The sequence below is a fragment of the Symphalangus syndactylus genome, chromosome 15 (genome assembly GCF_028878055.3).
Source record: "Symphalangus syndactylus isolate Jambi chromosome 15, NHGRI_mSymSyn1-v2.1_pri, whole genome shotgun sequence".
NCBI classification, from domain to species: Eukaryota; Metazoa; Chordata; class Mammalia; order Primates; family Hylobatidae; genus Symphalangus; species Symphalangus syndactylus.
The window spans coordinates 61,172,348-61,193,535 of record NC_072437.2 but is presented as its reverse complement, the minus strand read 5'-3'; the positions used below and the strand labels follow the sequence as shown (position 1 = coordinate 61,193,535).

The 21,188-nt window shown below is 36.7% G+C and overlaps 1 protein-coding gene across 6 annotated transcripts in view; it reads right to left on the bottom strand.

Annotated features, from left to right (window-relative positions):
* Positions 1 to 21,188, bottom strand: part of DIAPH3 (diaphanous related formin 3) — a 507,090-nt gene that overhangs the window by 427,861 nt on the left and 58,041 nt on the right. For 5 of the 6 annotated variants that reach the window (XM_055244170.2, XM_055244171.2, XM_063618797.1 and 2 more), the window contains one exon: positions 7,998 to 8,102. The exons of the other annotated variant lie outside the window; for it this stretch is intronic. In XM_055244170.2, coding sequence (XP_055100145.2) covers positions 7,998 to 8,102 — 105 coding nt within the window. The remainder of the gene's footprint in view (positions 1 to 7,997; positions 8,103 to 21,188) is intronic. 6 annotated transcript variants of the gene reach the window in all.

The window sequence follows — 21,188 nt, the reverse complement described above, 5'->3', positions numbered from 1 at the left end:
TTATTGCTCCTGGATACTTTTTCTTCATTTCATCAATCACTGAGCACCTTTGTTCACTGAAAGACACCTGCACATACATAGCATTTATTTTCTTAAATTTTCACTTTTTCCTTCAGAAGTGTTCCTTCTTTTAAAAGGTTCTTTATATTTGTATATACAGATGTCACATGCCTCTTGTGGCACTTTCAAAGTTATCACCACATTCATGGTTATCTGACATGGTAAGTTTAATTATGTTCATAAAAATCTAAAAAGTAAGTACGAGCACAGCAAAATGTCTTAGGCCAAGAAACAACTCAGTGACAAGATGAAAACAACTCAGTGACAAGATGAAAACAACCTTGGATGACCTCTAATGCCAACAAGTGGTATAAACATCATTAACCAACTCAGGATATAATAAAATTCAACTAGTAAATAGCAGTTTTTCTGTATCTGATGAAGTCTTTTTTAAAAAATGCTATAATAAAAGAAAAGCTGTCTTAACTACCTATAAGATTTTTAAAAGACCGAAAGTATACAATTCTAATGTAAGCCTAATATAATTTACTCCTATAAAAAAGGAAAAGATGATTAGTTTCTTCATTATCATCTCCTAACTAAACAAAAACACAATGCAGTAATACTAGAGAACATGAAACACCACTGGTGCTGCCCAGAAATAACTCATAAGGAATCTGGATGAATTTTAGCTGTTGGAAGATCATTTTAATTGTGCATACATAAAACCTATACTATATAGGGATAAATGAAAACTAAAGTGCCAGCTAGATTATTAGAAAATACTCTTAACAAGAAATCGGTTCACTGTGCTGAGGCTCTGAAATTTTCTGCTAGTCAGCAAGTAAGACCTGGAAACAAGCAGGCAAAGCATCATAAGCAAGGGCATTGTGTTTATTAGATACATCTAATGTCAATCACAAATTTTCTGCTAAGCTTTTGTGCTATAAGGGCATTTTTATCAAATCCCTAATCGCAAATAGAAGCAAAAAAAAAAATCCACGTTAATGTTAACAAGAATGTGTGAAACTTTGGTTCTTCTAAGTTTCTAGTGGTTAAAATTAAGCCTCCTTTAAGTAACAACAACCAAAAAGTGAGAGAAAATAAAAAGAACTTAATTTACTTGTACCTGACAATGTTTTCCAAAATTAACATTGGAAACTGTAACTGAAAGCAAGAAAAACACTGAAATGTATTAAAACTCCCTACTATTACAATATTAACAAATCAATGCTAAAACTAACAAATCAATTCCAGATTTTCCATCTAGAGAAAATAGTCACCCTCGGTATCCATGGGAGATTGGTTCCAGGACTTCCCACAGACACCAGAATCCAGAGACGCTCCAGTCTCTGATATAAAATGGCATAGTATTTGCATATAACATTCACATCCTCCCATATATTTTAAATCATCTCTAGATGACTTATGATAGACCTAATACAATGTAAATGCTATGTAAATAGTCATTATATTGTTTAGGGAATAACAAGAAAAGAAAGCTGTTTATGTTCACTGTAGACATAATTGTTTTTCCAAATATTTTCAACCTACGGTTAGTTGAATTCATGGATGCAAAACCAACCCATGGATACAGAGGTTCAACTGTACACATAAATCTAAATATATGACTGATATTTTCTCAAAACATAGTTCTTTTCTGATCAAGATACGCCTAGAAGAATAATACTGCAGAATACAATGTCTTCCATCCTTGAGAACATAATGGCCTATTGAGCTAGAGCAACGGTACTATGACAAGACCTTTCAAAATACTTTAAAACACTATATTATACATATATCCATAAACACAAATATATACATACACACACAAGAAACTATAATTCTACACTTATGGACTCAATTTAGACTCAGTTGTTTCATTGTGCTGCTTAAAAAACTTCTGTTACAGTCTTTATGCCTTGTAAAGTTATGATCATTAATACTTGATATTTAACTTTCACATTTAAAAAGTCTGAGGAAGAACTACTACAGTAATACTTAAGGAAGCGTTCAAAGAATAAAAACTTTATCCAAAACTTTTCTAATAAATGCCTCAGAATAGCCCTTACATTCACATGGAAACCAGCTTGACAGGGAAAAAGAAGGAGCTAGCAAACTTTCAGGAGCATTTATAAAAGAGGAATTCTGCTTCTTGATCCAAAAAATCAAAAAAGATAAAACAAAAACATAAATAGAAAATAAAGAATGGATGTTCTAATTAAGAATCTTAGAAATGTGGGATTGGGCTATCCTTCGATATCAGCTCACCTAAACTGGGCATGTTAATGCAGCTGTAATACAGATGCCAATGATATGTGGATAAGGGAGGTGAGGAGTCTATCACAACTTCTGATTCCAAGCTAGTGCATTCAGAAGGGCTTTTAATTAGAAGTACAAAGTTCAAAGAGAAATGTTTAAAGCATTTTATCTAAACCTAATGGTACGGCCAAAAAGTGTGGCGGTGGGGGACGGGGGGGTGCAACATGCTAAGAGGTAGCAGTCCAGTTGTAATCTGTAGGTAATTACACTGTCTGGACAGTTTAATCATCTTGACCTACAAAAACTAACTGGGGGAAAAAGACAACTCCCAAAGCACTGATAAGCAAATGTTCATCTCTACTAAGTATTCTTGGAGACACAATAAACACATTGCACTACATAACATAAACCAAAATTCCCCTGAAAATCTCTTTAAATATCTCTCCAAATCTCTCCCAGAAACCCCACCTCCCCACAAAGGACCAAACATCTTTTTGGTTCTCCTTTCCTATCTATCTCTCAAATTTGTCCTCCTTCCCTCTATCCTTACTCCCTCTCTGCCCCTCTCTGAGCCTCTGCCTCCTTCAAGAATCTTCTGCTCCTTTCAAGGGTCTGCTTTCACTTGTCTGGAATATAGGTTTTGGCCTCTCAGGACTTCCCTAGTTTCATATTGCTGCAGATTACCCTGACAAACCTAAAAGTAGAATGGCAAATAGAAGACTCCTTCCTCTCAACAGATAGGAAAGGTATAATGTATATTTATTTTTGGGGGGCGGGGAGGGGGACAGGGTCTCACTCTGTCACCCAGACTGTACTGCAGTGGCACGATCTCAGCTCACCACAACCTCCGCCTCCTGGGTTCAAGCGATTCTCCTGCCTCAGCCTCCTGAACAGCTGGGATTACAGGCGCGTGCCACCACACCCAGCTAATTTTTGTATTTTTAGTAGAGACAGGGTTTCACCATGTTGGCCAGGCTGGTCTGGAACTCCTAACCTCAAATGATCCACCCACCTCGGCCTCCCAAAGTGCTAGGATTACAGGCGTAAGCCACCAAGCCCAGCCATATATTTTATTTTTACTAACCCTTTGTGATTGATAGAGAAAAAATATATAAATCTTGTTCAGAATAGATTTAGATCAATAAGAATCCTTTTTAACACATACTTTAATTGTATATAAATTAATCCACGGTCTCCCATGACCCCCATCATGAGATTTTTCTCACATTACCCAGAAATAATACATCCAGAAACAGCTCACCTTTAATACAACTCAAGCACCTACAAGAAAATAAGCATTAATGAACACTTCTATCACAGACATAGGTATGATGCACCATCCCAAAAAGAAAAGAGAAAAAGAATACTAAGTGAAGGCAGCGACTCTATTAGGATATATCTTCTATGCTTGGTTTGTCCACTCAAACATAAGAAGCTTGACTACAGAAATCATCTTTTAACAGTATCTGATGGAGTACTTTAAGCATTCTAAGGGAAGATAAGATTAAAAATAATCAAACTCTAATAAAGAATGAGAACTATACTCAAGGTTAAGCATTACTATTAAATACATCTGTATGTATATAATAGATTTGTATATTAATTTCTAATTCTTTTTTATTTTTAAAAATAGTGAAAATCCTCAGGCAGTTGTGGTTTACAAGAGCATTCTCTGTTCTGGTCCAGAATTTTCTTGTTCTTACATTTATTGGAAACTATGGATCCTCTTCCATTTGGCCTACCACATCATATCCTGCTATCAAGGCCTTTACCACTAACTGCATCACAGTCTTACCCTCCAGCTACGTGATCTAACAAGTCAAGTCTATATTCTTCTTAAAAAACATTTTCTCCAATAAACTTGCTGTTAAACATCTGAGTTGAGTCATTTACCATGGAATGGGCAGAGTGCCTTGTAGTACCTCTCTCATCTATGGTATGAGTGAGCCCACACTGAGTGAGGGGAGCATCTTAAAGATGCTCCTTTGAATGGAAACAGTAATTTCCAGAATGAATTAGAATTAAAGATCCAACACAGGCAAAAATGCATGTGGATGGTATATCAGGACTCTTAACAGCGGCAAAGAAAAAACTCGGAGCAGCTTCCATGAGAACCTGCATCACTTCGCACAGTGAAGAGTCTAGGGGCAGGAATGCATTAAGCCAGAGAAGCAGCTCTGTGACATCAAGCACGGTACAACCTCTCACAGTCACATCCAATGGCGGAACAAAGTGGCTCTCCAACTCTGGATCCTTTCATGAGAGAGGGAAAACTTTCTCAAAAACCCCGAAGTGCAATTGCCCACCAGAGTGTACCGGACAAACCTGGATCACGTTCCCATGCCCTGGAAGTTAGAAAAATGTAAATCTGGTATTTTCCGCTTCTAAATACAACACTTGCTTAATAAAATTGTAATAATCCTTCCTAACTGCACAAATTCAGTTTTATTCTTGTGCCACCTAAATTCAAACTTAATAAGGTCTTAGAAATAACCTAGTTTGATTGGTGGCATTTTTTTTTAATTCTAAAAACCAATCTTATCTACGTTAGGCCTACTTTGAGGGTTAATACTTTGAGGGTTAAGTATTTTCAAACCATACATTGTTAGACATCAGTACTATTTTCCAAAAAATAATATTAATGCTTACCCAAAAAAGAGAATCTCAAAGCAATTCTAAGCCTAAAATCATAACAAAAGTATATCTTTTTTATCCTGTATCCTTTTCATATCCTTTGTAGAACAATGTATATATGAACTTTGATTCTGTTCTTTTCAGAGTAACTTTTTCAACAGTCATTAATGTAAATAAAGTGGCATGACAAAGTCTGCACCCTAGAGTTAATAAAATGTGTTTCTACTTCCAGAGCAAAAATAAATGACTGGTCAGCTTGAACTTTCTAGAATGTTAACCATTTGCCAAATTATTTAGAACCTTCCTAGGAAGAGCCATGATCCTCCACACACTAATTAAATGAGTCAATGCTGTAATCACACTTTAGATAACTAATCTATTTCAATCCTGATAATTTAATTACCTAATTCTGGTAAACAAATTTCAACCTTAGTCCAAAATGATTAGAGGATTAAAGTTGAAAATCAGTGAATGCAAACTGAAATAGATCCACATAACAAAGTTCAAAACAGTTTGTTTCTTAAAATTATGTTTATTATCTCAAATTCGAGAATTAATATGAACTATCATGCCAAGGTTTTCTAAACCAGTTCTAACTGATGTTGTATCTCTTATAATTATATTAATGAATTCCCACTTGTTAAGATTTACAATTCCCTAACAGGGTAGTCTTCACTGACTACACAAAACATGAACACTATCTACACTCACCTGTCTGTTATTTTTTTTCCACATCACATTTCACCTCCTATTACATATACATTTATGTGTTTCTGTTATGTACGTCCAGTGCTGCTTCATAGGACACAGTGATAGACTATCGTCACGCACCATCTCTAGTGCCTAAAATGCTGCCTGACCTGCAGTGGCACGATCTCGGCTCATTGTAACCTCTGCCTTATGGGCTCAAGCAATCCTCCCACATCAGCCTCCTGAGTAGCTTGGACTACAGGCACATGCCACCACACCCAGCTAATTTTTATATCTTTTGTCAAGACAGGGCTTTACTATGTTGCCCAGGCTGGTCTCGAACTCCTGGGCTCAAGAGATCTGTCTCCCAAGGTGCTGGAATTACAGGCATGAGCCACCACACCTGGCCTTATAGACACTTAAAAAACAACAATTAAAAAAAAGCCTTAGAAATGTGAACTTACAAATAGTAAATCTGTATTTTTACTGATGTATTTTTCTCTATATTTTAAATTATAGTATAATGATAGCAATAACAAGAACAATAAACAAATTACAGAGAAAAACAAACTAATGCTACCACCACTGCTACCGCAAGAGGCAGTCACCAGTCATAAAATATGTTGTGTTCTAACCATGAAATAAACAATTTAATTTTGTTTTTATTATTATTATTATTATTTTAGAGACAGGGTCTCACTCTGTCAGCCAGGCTGGAGTACACTGATGTGATCAAAGTTCACTGCAGCCTCGAACTCCTGGGTTCAAGCAATCCTCCCACCTCAGCCTCCCAAGTAGCCAGGACTATAGACTCTCATCACCACATCCAGCTAATTTATTTTTCTGGTTGAGACAAAGTCTCGCTATGTTATCCAGGCTGCTCTCAAACTCCTGGCCTCAAGAGATCCTCCCACCTTGACTTCTCAAACCACCATGCCTGCCCATTTAACTCTGATAATGAGTCCACTATGTAGGTATTCCCATTTTATAGTAAGGAAATTGAGAATCAAAGAGGTAAAATAAGATTTCCAAGGTCAAGCAGAGATACATAACCAGAGCTCTGACTCTTAAACCCCCAATACCAATTTGTGATATATAAGTATCATTAAAGGACAAAGGCAATTAGTATCAGTATCATAGTAGCAGGATACAGAGCCCATCTATATAAAGAGCTAAAAAAAAAGGCCGGGTGCAGTGGCTCACGCCTGTAATCCCCGCACTTTGGGAGGCCGAGGCAGGCGGATCACGAGGTCAGGAGATCGAGACCATCCTGGCTAACACGGTGAAACCCTGTCTCTAATAAAAATACAAAAAGTTACCGGGCGTGGTGGCGGGCGCCTGTAGTCCCAGCTACTCCGGAGGCTGAGACAGGAGAATGGCGTGAACCCGGGAGGCAGAGCTTGCAGTGAGCCAAGATGGCGCCACTGCCCTCCAGCCTGGGCGACAGAGTGAGACTCCGTCTCAAAAGAAAAAAAAAAAGCACAGTACTCACAGTGATTTCTATACCTGAAGAGCAAGCTGCCAAAACATGAGACATGTTTAAAAATTAAACATCACTTGTGTCTTTCTTCCACAAGAAATGCCTCAGAGTCAATGACTGGTCTAGCAGAGAAGTGGAAAGTATAAACAACTTATGTTCTTGTAACCTGAACTTAGGTTAAAATACACAAGGAAAACTAGTGTGTTAAGCTACTTTTTCCTAATCCAATTCTGTTGTAAATTGAGCCAAAATCATTTTCCACTGTCTTTCTACTGATTGATTCTTCATTGGCTTCCATTTTATATTTTCATCCAATCCATTTATTCACAATTTGCATATGACTAGTCAAGCTCATTTGTTTTCCATGAAATAAATGCAATTGATTCTGTGTGCCAGTCATGGTTTCTTAGACATTTAGTCATTACTTCCACCCAAGTATTTCATGTTTCTCTAGAAAATTGGCAGCCACATAGAGGCCTAATGCTCCTTTCAATACCAGCATTTATAATTCGTTACAAGATAATTTTATTCATAGGGAGACTCACATTAAAGACACTTCTAAGCCACTATTATGTACCTTGATGTAGATAGAGTAAAATCGGTCTCACTTTTCTATAATGCAAATACCACTGATTTATAAATGACATTAAAAATCAATGACTATATTAATTCACTACCAAGGAAAGGTGACAGAGTAGACCCCCCCCAGTGTTTCTTAGCAATGTAACTAGCTAAAAAACACAAGCAGCTTAAAAGTTTTAAGATGAGAAATATTTTTAAACAAATGTATAATACTTATGCCCTTAATTATACATTCAGAAGCCCTCTGATTACAGTTGCCCACAAACTTAAGCATGTCATTAGACAAATGTGTTGTTTTCCATATTAAAACATGTTCGGCAGTATTTTTCAATTTGACAGTTTTACTTACTGTCTTAGAAGCTGTATTAATGTACTGCATCACCATTTCTTTTTTGATACTGAAGTCCTTTTCCCGCAATGGTGCCTTTTTATCTTCATTTAAATTCATATCTTCCTGGAAAACACAATTAAAATGCCTTATTTTAGAATCTAAGTAGAGCAGCAATTCTACATGCACTACGAATGGAAAAATCAATAATTTGTGACTAAAGCAGCATTAATTGTTTTGGAATGATTTACGTGTAGTTCTGCCTGAAGGAAGGAGAGAGAAAAGAGGTGGAGAGGGAGAGAAGAAAGTATTCTAGATCATTTTAACAGGTAAAACACTTACCAAAAGAACTTTTAAAATTCACAGCAGGCAAATAAAATTATATTCATATCACTATAGATAATTAGACAGTTGCAGATTTCTGCCATTCATAAGGTCATTAGGATTCACAATTCCAATATATTTATTTATTTTTACAACAGCTGCACCTGAAGCTATCTTGCACTGCTTTGAAAGAGCTGCTCTGTGTGTCATAAAAATTAAAAAGTAAATAAACCAACCAATTTTCAGATTCTGATAGCCACAAGCACATATCAAATATCCAGTACTGATTCCAGCAAAAGACAAAGCACTTTATAGTTTTGTCTTTTCCCTACTCTTATCAAAAATGTTAACTAATTAATTTATTGAACGTTCTAAATTACATAAAAGTTGTACTTATAAAAACAGCTACCACCTAAAATCGAACATTTCTCAACAGCACCAACCAAAATAAGGGTTTAAGTAACCAAGATCTTGCTACAAGCTTAATTTTGACTAAAAATTCAAGTCAGGTATATATCCACATAAATACATGAATTGCTTTTAATTAACCTGCTGAAGTAAGAGGCTATTCTGGCAAAGGAAAGGGCGCCTGAGGTAAGACAGAAATGGCTAAAGGAGATGGGCAGTTCAAATGAATTTCCTCGTGAACTTAGCCCTGAGTCATTTGTGATGTGCATTGTAAAATATCTGAATGTATATAAACTTCGTATCTACTCAGAATGGATCCATAAAATTCAGGACTTTGGATCACCTATGGAGCCTAGCAAGTTAAATTTCTTACAGATTTTATAAGGGTGCTACATTCATCAAACGCTGTAGTTTATGTCTTTAGCTGACTCAATTCTTGGCTACCAAACCCTTCGAGCACTTAAAAGTCAAAATTCCCTTCATTTTACCTTGATAGAAATATTTAAGATCTTAGAAGTTGTTCCATTTGACACCACGATAAAAGGTAGTAACTGGCAATGTCACTTTTGCTGTTCTAGTTAGAAACACAAACACCCTGTTATGTGAATGTGTTTGTTTTGTTTCGTTTTTTCTCTAAGCTAGTGAGAGAAGGCTCAATAGGCCTTAATATGACAAAGGAAGCATTTTCAAAATTTTGGAAACTTATGGAGGCATGTTAGTTGTCACAATAATTGAGGTGATGCTACCAGCATTTACAGGGTTAGTATCACAGTTTGACCTGTACAGTAAAAACTACCTTGTGCCCCACAGAGAGATTCACACACCTAAAAAAGAGAGAGAGAAAGAATCATCCTTAACTAAGCCTAGACTCTAATTCAATGGAACCGTTGCAGGACAGGTGAGCCCCAAATTTGGGGCTTAGCCCAGTGGGGCTCATGGCTTCATCATAGAAAGAATTCAAAGGCAAGATGGTGGTGTTACACAGCAATCTTTTATTGAATGGTGCTGCTCCTTGCAGAGCAGGGCTAACTCATAGGCAGTGTGCCCAGAGTCAGCAAGGTATGGGCTCTTGGCAATTATAATTATACTCACTTAAACTCACTTAGCTATATGCAAATTAGGGTATGGGTCAATGTAAATTAAGGGGTGGGTTATTTAGAATTTTCTAGGAAAGGGGTGGTAACTTCTGGGCCATTGCCATGGCATTTGTAAATTGTCATGGTGCTAGTAAGAGTGTCTTATGCTAATTAATGAGGGCAGCTAGGGATTGCTTTTGTCCCATTTGCCACTTATTTTTTTTTTTTTTTAATATTTTAGTCTGTCTGGACCAGTTTCTGTTTTGATCAGCAGGGTTGTAACTAGAAAACACGTTCTGCCGGTCTCCTATTCCAGAAATAGATGTAAAATGTAAAATTATTGCATATTAAATACTTTGTATTGCATAGTTTTACTTCACTGAATTTTCCAAGAATCAAGCTATTCTGTAAATTATAGTTACACTCTGCTTTTTTTAAGCTTTACCAACAGTTGTGCTTCATTTCTGAAATGTAGGTATCCCAGGGAAATACTGTCTGTGGTATTTGAATCCCCAAAATAGCACAACTATATCAATCTACCAATCTACAATGCCACTGCTGTACTCACAGAGGTATGAAGCAGAGATTCAAGAGTGTGAATTTACTATACCTTCTTGAGTAGTCATGGCCAATTGTTTAAATTGAAATACATTTTATTATATAGTAGAGTAAGACATATTGATTTTCTTAATTTATGAACATAGGTAACATTATCCACAAAGAATTTCACTGGAAGAAAGTAATGAGACAGTTAGGGGATAATTGTTATAAAACTTGGGGGAATCTGAGAGCACTGGAAAATTCTGTTTTAAATTATTCACTTTATTTTTATTTTCAGGCTAATGGCCAAATATTACCCAGTCTCTTTAGTAAATTAAAATACTTAATATATACAGAATACCAAAAAACAGAAAGCCCTTTAGTTATGGCTGAAATTAAAATAAAATTTCAAGGTGAGTAGTAGAATTTTTTTAAAAGGCCTCTGCTTTCTTTTTGGAAAGACAATTTCATGATAACACCAGTTCATACACAAAAGTGGTTGTGATGGTTATTTTTGGGGGTTGGTTAATTTTAGGTGTGATGGTTAATTTTAGGTTAGTCTTCTGGCTTAAAGTATACCCGCATAGCTGGTAAAGCATTACCTCTAGGTATGTCTTTCAGAAGAGATTGGCACTTGAATCAGTGGACTCTAAGTCAGTAAGGAAGATCCGCCCTCAGTGTGGGCAGGCACCATCTAATCAGCTGAAAGCCTGGATAGAACAAAAAGGCAGAAGAAAGGCTAAGTCTCCCTCTCTCTTCTGGAGCTGAGACAAACTTCTTCTGCCCTTGGACATCAGAACTCCAGGTTCTTCAACCTTTGGGCCCTGGGACTTCCACCAGTGGCACTCTCCCTGGAGTTCTCAGGCCTTAAAGCCACCTCAGCCTCCAACTGAGTTACACCAACAACTTCCCTGGTTTTGAAAACTTGGGACCTTAACTGAGCCATGCTGCTGACTTTCCTGGTTCTCCAGCTTGCAGATAGCATACTGTAGGACTTCTTGCCCTTTATAATCATGTGAGCCAGTTCTCCTAATAAATCCCCTCTCATATAGACAGGCAGACATCCTATTGGTTCTGTTTCTCTGGAGAACTCTGACTAGTACAGTGATACATCTGGAATTAAGGGAGAAACCCAAAGTTCTCCTAGCTGCTTCCTCTGGTTTATCCACCTCTTTTGCCTAAATATGGCACTCGCCTTCCTGACAAAAGTATGATGACAGTCCTAGTATAAAAAACAAAAAAGAAACAAATAATACTTGCTCTAATTTGGATGCTGTCCCATGTAAATCTCTATTTAAATTTGATCCCCAATGTTGGAAGTAGGGCCTAGTGGGAGGTGTCTGGGTCATGGGTGCAGCTCCCTCATGAATAGATTAATGACCTTCCTGGGGTGGGGGCGATTGAGTTCTTGCCCTATTAATTCCCATGAGAGTAGGCTGTTTATAAGAGTTTGGAACCTTCCCACCACCTTCTCTCTTGCCTCCTCTCTCACCATGTGATCTCTGCACACACCAGCTCTTTCTTGCCTTTCATCATGAGTGGAAGCTCCCTGAGGCCCTCGCCAAAAGCAGATGTTGGTCCCATGCTTCTTGTACAGCTTGCAGAACTGACAGCCAAATAAACCTCTTTTTTAAATTACTCAGCCTCAGGTATTCCTTTATGGCAACATAAAAATGGACTAAGACAATACTATAAAAGTTTGGAATCAATTACATAACACCCTAAACTTTTGTGGGATATCCACTAGGCATGTAACTTCATCTAACAGGTCATTCTCCATATGTCCAGGAGGAAATGGCATTTGAAAGAGTAAGAACAGCTCTGCCCTTTAAAAAAGAAAAAAAAAAAGAGAGAGAGAGAAATAAGGGGGCAGTAGAGAGAAAATATGCATGATAGCATGAAGGGTATGGTATTATTAGAATATATTTTGAATTTCTATTTATGGAAAACAAGGCTGAAAGAAGAAAACTCCATGAGGCAGTGGCACTTAACTTCTGGGGGTCACGAAGTCCTTAGAAAATTTATTAGGAGCTTTTTTTCCTAAAAAACGCATATCCATATTTTATGTTGCAATTCCAGGAGGGTTAAGCATCTCCCAAGGCTATCTAGGTGAAGGTCAGTGGGGGAGAAGTGAGCAAGTCATCATTTTTTATGTTTCTTAGTTTATATTTCCTCAAAATTATCATGTTGTATCTCCATTATCTAAGGTCAGGTTCCCTTAAAAGCAGAGCCTGAAACAGGGATTCAGGTGCAGGTGGGGCTGCTCTCAGGATAAGAAAGTAAAGGAGGTAAGACAGAAGAGGAAAAAAGACATACTAAAGGTGGCCTCTGGTGGATTCTCACTTCACCCTGAGATGCACCACAGTCAGGACAGCCTGGTAGCAGAAACCAGCCTCAACAACCTCAAGTTAGTCATCAGCTGCAGAATCCTAGTTCTGATGAGGGCAAATCTCTGGAGAAAGGGGCATCTATAAGCCATTAGAAGCCAACACTCATCACCTGGGGCATGGGTGCACCAGCCTGGTAAAAAGGAGCTGGGAGGGGGTACTAACAGTACCCACTATACCATCTGAAAATAATTTACTTGATATTAAAATAAGACTTCTTTCAAATTGAACAGAATAAATACAGAAACACATATAGCTGACCTTAAAAAAAAAGGCAATATAAACTATTGTGTATTAACTCCTCCTTCCATTCGAACACAGGTCAGTAAAACATGCTGTTTTACTGTGCTACCACACTGCATAGGTACAAAATGACAATGCAGACACAGATTGTAAAACAGTTCTAAAATGGCCGTTTACCTCAATATATCAGCATGCTGATATATGTATGTATCTCATTAAATATCTATTATAGGTAAAAAGAAATACAAAGAAAACATAAATACATAAGGCTCAGTGAGTAATCTGAATGAGGTTAAAATTTCCATGGATAGATGAAATAAATCTCTACCCTTTAAATGGAAAAATCTTATCAACTGGCTATTGGGCTGAATATATCTCATTCAAAAACATCATTTGCCAAGTCACCTATTCAAAATTTTAATCTCTCTGAAGAGCATATTATTGTTTTTTATGTTAAAGTTCTATTAATATGTTAGTAATATACATTATGAATTATCTCATTCATTGTACTCCTTAATATACAGATGCTCAACTTACAATGGGGTTATGTCCCAAAAAAGCCATTAAAAATTGAAATGCAGAAATGCAGTTAATACACCTAACCAACTGCATGTCACAGCTCAGCCTAGCCTCCCTTAAACATGCTCAGAACACTTACATTGGCCTACAGTTGGACAAAATAATCTAACACAAATGCTATTTTATAATAACATTTTGAATGCACAGATGCACATTTTGTAGACATGGTGGGATGTGAACACACAAGGCACAATATCCAAAAAATGCTGGGGACACAGTACAGTCAGTCGTTCAGCCTAATGATTGCATGGCTGACAGGTGAGCTGCAGTTCTCAGTTGCTGCCCCACATCACAAGAGAGTGTCAAACTGCATATAGCTAGTCCAGGAAAAAGATCAAAATTCAAAATTCAAAGTACAGTCTCTACCGAATGCAAGTTGCTTTCACCACTGTAAAGTCGAAAAATTGTTAAATCGAACCGCTATATGTTGGGGACCACTCAAAACAGAGTTGCAACATCAAAAAAATAGTTTCCCTTTGGCCAATTACTTTCTAATTAAAATCTATACCTAAACAGAATCACTGTGCTTATCTCACTAGCACTAGGAACAGATTTCAGAAGTAGAATACTCGGAAAATTTTTTTTTCATTCAATACGTGGGAACACAGCTATGTCATCCAAAAAGACTAGAATTAAAAAGACCAAATTAATGTGGTACCAGAAAGTAAGGGAAGGAAGGAAGGAAGGAAGGAAGGAAGGAAGGAAGGAAGGAAGGAAGGAAGGAAGGAAGGAAAAGGAAAAGAAAGAAGGCCAGCCAAAAGGACATGAGCCAAACTGCAAGAGCTGTTAAGTGGCCAAAACTAGAACAATTTTAACAATAAAATGATAGTATTAGATTATAACCTAAAAAGCAAAATAAATTGAGGAGATACTTTAAGACTGTGCAGATATCCTTTTTCTCCTTAATTATAGAGGGAAAATACTAACTTTAGAAGGGAAGAAGCTGGCAGATGCCACCTTAACAAAGTTGTCCAGGCTAACACCACAAATAATAGGACATACTGATATTTCGAACCTCTAGCTATGATATAATGAGAAGGGTGATCACCTCTGTGGTATTTATCCCAAAATATATCTCAATCTAATCACAAGGAAAAAAAAGTCAGGCAAACCCAAATTGAGAGCACCCTACAAAATAACTAACCATAACTCTTCAAAAGTATCAAGGTCATAAAAGATAAGGAACTGTCATTGACTGGAGGAGACATGACAAATAAATGCAAGATGGAATCCTGGATTAGATCCTGGAAGAATAAAAAAAGGACATGGGTGGGAAAACTGGCAAAATCTGAAGCAAGTCTGTAGTTTAGTTAGCAATATTGTCTCAGTATTCAATTCTTAGTTTTAATAATTGTACTAATGTTATATAAGATGTAAACATTAGAGGTAGTTCGGTGAAAGGTACACAAGAATTCTCTATACTATTTTTGCAATTCTTCTATAAGTCTAAAATTATTTCAAAATAAAGAGTTATTTTAAAAGACTAAATTGAAATATTTTAATAGAACTTTTTATAAATAACTTGAGATAAAAAAAGAAAAACAGAACATCATTATTAAAAAAAAAAAAAAAGATTTTTTTATATCCCCTAAATAAAAAGAAGAGGTTTGTAGAATATTTGGCTATAGCAAATACACACTGAATTGAGGGAGGAAAGGAGACTAAGGTAACCGCAATCAAGACAAATCCAAGGGTCCTGAGAGGAAGGGTTAAGTAGGTCAGACATAGGTAACAGAATTCCATTCAAAACACAAACTTCTCCAACTGTTTACATTTCCTCCTATTTTCATTCCAAACCTGCTCTATGCACTGACCTTCTCACCCATTCTCCCAGAACCATTTTACAAAGACCTCTAGTACTCCTGTAATCTTAAACTACAGTCAAATTCTTGAGCCAGGCACTGTGCTAAACATTTATAAGCATTACTTAATTAATCCTCAGTAACTTGAGGTATGTACTCTTTATTGAGGAGAGAGCTGAGGTTTAGGAAAATTCTGTAAGTTGACCATGGTTCTTTAACTTAGATTTAAACTCTGTTCTATCTTATCTCCCTCATTCTTATTTCCATATTATTTATCTATGTTATCATCTAAAGTCCGATTTCCTTGGGGCTAGTAACATCTGACTGAATACTTCCACTGCCATCAACTTGGGTTGATTCCTCTGACACTCCACACCTTGCTATCACCCACAATGGCCCTAAAGCAAGCTCGTCCAGCTTGCACCCAGGACGGTTCTGAATGTGGCCCAACATAAATTCAAACACTTTCTTAAACCACCATGAGATATTTTTGCGAATTTTTTTTTTTTTTTTAGCTCGTCAGCTATCAAAATTGTTAGTGTATTTTAGTTGTGGTCCAAGACAAGTCTTCTTCCAATGTGGCCCAGGGAAGCCAAAAGATTGGGCACCCCTGCCCTAGAGTGTCCTTGGCTTCCTCGCCAATGCAACCTTCACTTCCACTGTTCTCAGCTACAGTCCTAATGACCACACCTGGACCTTTTCGTTATCTAAAACTTCTCCACCAAAGTCATCATCAGAATCTCCATAATCCTTATCTCTGACCTCAATCTTCCATCTTGCCACTTCTCCCACTCCCAAACCACCTTTTTCTTGGCCCCAATAAAAACCTCCAGTTTCTTGACCCTTCCATTTTCTTCCAATGCAGGCCACTGTTGATTTATCAATTCTTACAACATTTATGGCAAATCCTACTAGTCTCTTCTCTTTTCACATTTCATACGGTACTTATTTCAAACCTTAGCTATTTTCAGGAACTATGAAACCACTACTTCAGCCTATCACTCTCAGTAAATAAATTTCAATTCCCTATATGAAAAGAAAGCTATAATTCCATTTCCTGCTGTTTTACCATTTTATTTGCACACTACTATCTTTCCCTACCCAATCAATGCATTTATCCAAAGACATTCCTGTTCATTTATGCTCGAGATCCCCTTTCCTCCCACCTCAAGAAAGGGCATTACACATCTATTATCCTCTTCTATTTTATTTCACTAAATTCTCTCAGTTGGTTGAGTATCAATATATAAGCAAGTTAATCTTTAATGGATTAAAATTTAAAAAACTTCCCTCAACTCTGGCTCTTTATATGTAACTCTTTTCTCCCTCACCAATAACATTTAATAGAAATATTTCTATACTTGCTGCCTCTTTCACCGTGCATGGAACACAATGGTCACTTTTTAAATATTTGCTAAATAAAGAAGACATCAGAAAAGTTCTCAAATAGAATTTGCTCATTGTATTTTAGGACAAACATATGAGATGCAGGTAAGCTTCTGGGAGATGGAACTGAAGCTGGAGATCATACAGCCCCAGACTAGAACACTGAGCAATTGCTGTTCCTAAGAAGGTTCTCAAGAATCTTCAGATAACAGTTACAGGAATGAGTTCCAACTCTGGAGGTAGAAATCTTCAGGTCGTGGCACTGACACAAAAATGGCCAAGCTAAAATCCATCACTTTTTCAGGGAACACTAGCAGAACCACACTAAACCTCAGTGACCTAGAACCGAGTCAATATAACGACTGACCCCTGCCAAGTAGTACCTGGTTGAGGAATGAATGGGGTCAAGGTCCCTTCCAGACTCACTTAATCATCTGTTCCAAACTTCCAAACTTGTGACCTTGTGTGGTGCTGTGTCCATCCAGAATGAAAGCATACACCTATTCTGTAACTTGCGCAAGGACACCAAATTAGTCAGCAGCAGCCCTGACCTGGAAACCAGGTCAACTGAGCAACTTTTAAGATATTCCCAAAGAGTCTTCCTACAAGTTGCATGGGGCCAGAAGTTCCCACACACCAGCAAATTGCCAGTTTGCTACTGTTTTCAGGGACCCTAACTCCCTACTAGACTGATTTTTTAAAAATAGTACCAAATAAATATTTTTCACATTTTATTGGCAAAACTGAGGTGGGGGGGAAATATGTAATTTAGTACCTGTGCACACACATGCAACTCGTTGGAACACTAAGGCACAATCAAGCAGAGAACAGCAATGAGAGAGTGGACATTTTTCCAGCTGAATTACACACGTTAGACTCAATATTTTCATTCATGGCTGTGGATTTTACAAGACAGCATGCTCATTAAATTTACATACATCAAGTTGAGTGGGACAGTTAACACCACAGAGAGTCAGATTAAATTTAAAATGATTGACTATTTGCAGAATTAAGTGAATATATACAAGCACCAAGTTGCTGAAGATGGTCAGGTGGAAGGATATTCAACCAAAAAGGAAAAACACTACAGACAGGCAGAGCATGACTAGCATTACAAAATGGATACGGGAAATACAGTATTACAATGAACCAATAAGCATAATATTGGAAGATAAAAATTAGAAGCACTGCAATAGCAAAACCAAACATTTATTCCTATTAAGTCAACAGCAATCATCTAATTTCAATAACATTATGTTTTGTTTTAGGGGTTAAAGCCAACATAATTATTCTTGGTAGCAGTCTCTGTTTTGCTAGCATTATGTTATTAAAGCCACAAATTGGTTAAGCATCTTAAGAGGTCCAAAATGATCCCCTAATTCCCTCTCGTGCGACAGAGCTCAACATCATATAAGCACAATTTTATCCAGAGTTCTGCTAAAAATGTAGTTTTGTTCTTAACTACATTTGAATTCATCTTTGACATCACACAATATCAAATGGTCAAGCTTTTCATTACACTAAGGTTTTTACTACCATGAATGGCTTAGTGCCAAATAAAAAAACAGAAGATTTCATGACCTCATTCAAGGTCATTATACACTGTTGAATAGGGCAGACTAAATGAATCTTATCCAGTTCTGCAATTTAATAAATTTTACTGGTTTAGACATAATTAGAAAACTAAAAGATAAATACTACCAAGAACCTGGAACTTAGAATTAACTTTATTACTACTTTTCTATATTCAAGATGTCTATAAATAACATTGAAGCTATAAAATAGCTTAAAACAGCTATAAAATCTTTTGCCTATCAGCTTTACTATGTCCTTATATAAACATTTAAATAATCGTTTTTAACATAAATGTGATTATTTAAAAGTTATATTTTTTGGTTTTACCAATAGTGGGGTTGAATTTCCACTGTACTATCCAGTAAACACTGGATTACTCAATTCCCATTAAAATTAAAAGAAAGTCAGATGGCTAGCTCATTAATAGAACAGCAGCCAAAGAATGACATTTACCCAGAGATTGATAATGAACTCATAAACACTATTTTTTGGCCAAATATTCTAACTGGAGAATATGAGAAGAGTGTAAACCATCTTAATTGAAAAACAAATTTCAGTTTATCCTAATGCAGTATCAAGGAACACACACACACACACACACACACACACACACACAAGAAAAAAAGAAATTTAAATATCACTTTTCTTTCATATACTGTAAATTTTAGCAGAACAGACAAGAAGTGAGCTGAATATTCAGAAAGCTGCACAACTCTGATTTATTCTGGAATGTAACCTTGCCAGAATTGTTCAAGTGTATGCATAAGCACCTACAATCACAAACAACTGCTGTGTAATCCTGCAGACAAGAACACCGCCAGTGATTGGCCGGGCGCGGTGGTCAGGCCAGTAATCCCAGCACTTTGGGAGGCCAAGGCAGGTGGTTCACGAGGTCAGGAGATGGAGACCATCCTGGCTAACACAGTGAAACCCCATCTCTGCTAAAAATACAAAAAAAATAGCCAGGAGTGGTGGTGGGCGCCTGTAGTCCCAGCTACTCGGGAGGCTGGGGCAGGAGAATGGCGTGAACCCAGGAGGCGGAGCTTGCACTGAGCTGAGATCGCGCCACTATACTGCATCCAGCCTGGGCGACAGAGGGAGACTCCATCTCAAAAAAAAAAAAAAAAAAAACTGCCAGTGATGAAAAAGGATTTTCATTCATATATTTGTTTTTCAACTTTTCTAAGTAAATGACAATTTCTTCACAAATTTACATAAAGGATAAAATGGTCATTTGACTTAAGATACAACTTTTTTCTTAAGGCCAACTTTTCTACAGAAGAAAATATGACTGAGAAAAGGCCTTCACAGGTATACACAAATAATTGCCTGCACAGCTCCTAATTGGCAAAACAGCATGCTGAAATATTACCATAACATTTACCCCTTTAAAATTCCTCCCTCTAACCATTTTATTGGTGCTACAAAATCCCACCAGGCAAAATCCAATACACCTAAATCATTTATTTTCTCATTTATCTGGATCTAGAAGAAACAACTAAACATTGACATTATCCCCCTGACAAACACAACCCATGACTCAACTTGATAATTGCCTTGAACTACTATACTTCTCTCCCTCTTCCTCTTCATACTTGGATTATTATTTGCATTGCTTTTAAACCACCTTTCCCTGAATTTTTCAATTTCTACCCAATGGAGAGGGAAAAGAGTGACAAGTAATAAATCAGAACAAAGCATTCCCACAGAACCTCTCTCATTTTATCTAGTCAAGCCTTAATATACTTTTTTAGTTTGTAAGAAATAGAAAATGTTCACGATATAGGAAAGTAGATTTGTAAAGAATACTAATACTTGAAACAAGCTGCTGATAGGAATCTGTAGCAGTCAATAAACACTTAAGAGAATTAACACAAAGGGGTCTTTATTGGTTTTTCTTTTCATTCAGACTCCTGGTTGACCCTTAAGATATTCCTTGCACACTCAACACAATAGGCATTCATTTATTTGACCAAAGTAATAGCTATGCGTAAATCTTTAACACCAAGAATTAAAGAGAATAAAGAAAATTGTCATTAGTATGTACCCTAAGAGTGGCAATATGGAATAAGCTTAGCAAGATGAACCCTCCCCACCTCTATACTGAAAATATCAAAAGAACATGGTCACATCTGATTTTTATTGGTTCACTTGCGCTCTTCTTTTCTCCTCTGGAAAAACGGCTCTTAGATATTAAGGTTTATTATACAGTTGTGGTGACTAAGACAACAGACATAAATGCAGAACTAGACAAACCAACTGATGGGCAAAAATCAAACCTCAGAAACAAACCCACATGTGCAAAAACTTGATCTATAACATTAGAGATATTACAAATCATAAAAAAGAATGAACTATTCAAATAAATGCTGCTGGAAAAACTATGTGGAAAAAAATTGGATCCACAGCTCACATCAGGCATAGAGATATATATTTCTAATAATTTTAAATGAAAATATGAGAATAGGTTTATGATGTCAGGATAGATTTCTTCAATAATATACAAAAAGGACAAACCATAAAAAGTTTGATAAATCTGACCACAATTTTACATTTTTATACTTCAGCTCCCCTTTCCCCCTAACAAAAGTAAAAAGACAAGACTCGGACTAGGACAAGATACTCGCAACACATATAAACTGAACACATGAGTATTATTCTGGCTATATGGGAAATTCTACAAATCAATATGAACAAGATGGAAATCTCAAACAACAAAATGGGCAAAAATATAAACCGAAAATTCACAGAAGAGTAAAGCAAAGGGCCAATAAACATGTGAAAAGATGTTCGGACACATTTATAATCAGAAAAATATAAATCCTTTAGTATGAGATATCCTGTTTACATTTGTTTACTTGCAAAACTTAAAAAGTCTAATACTAATGCAAA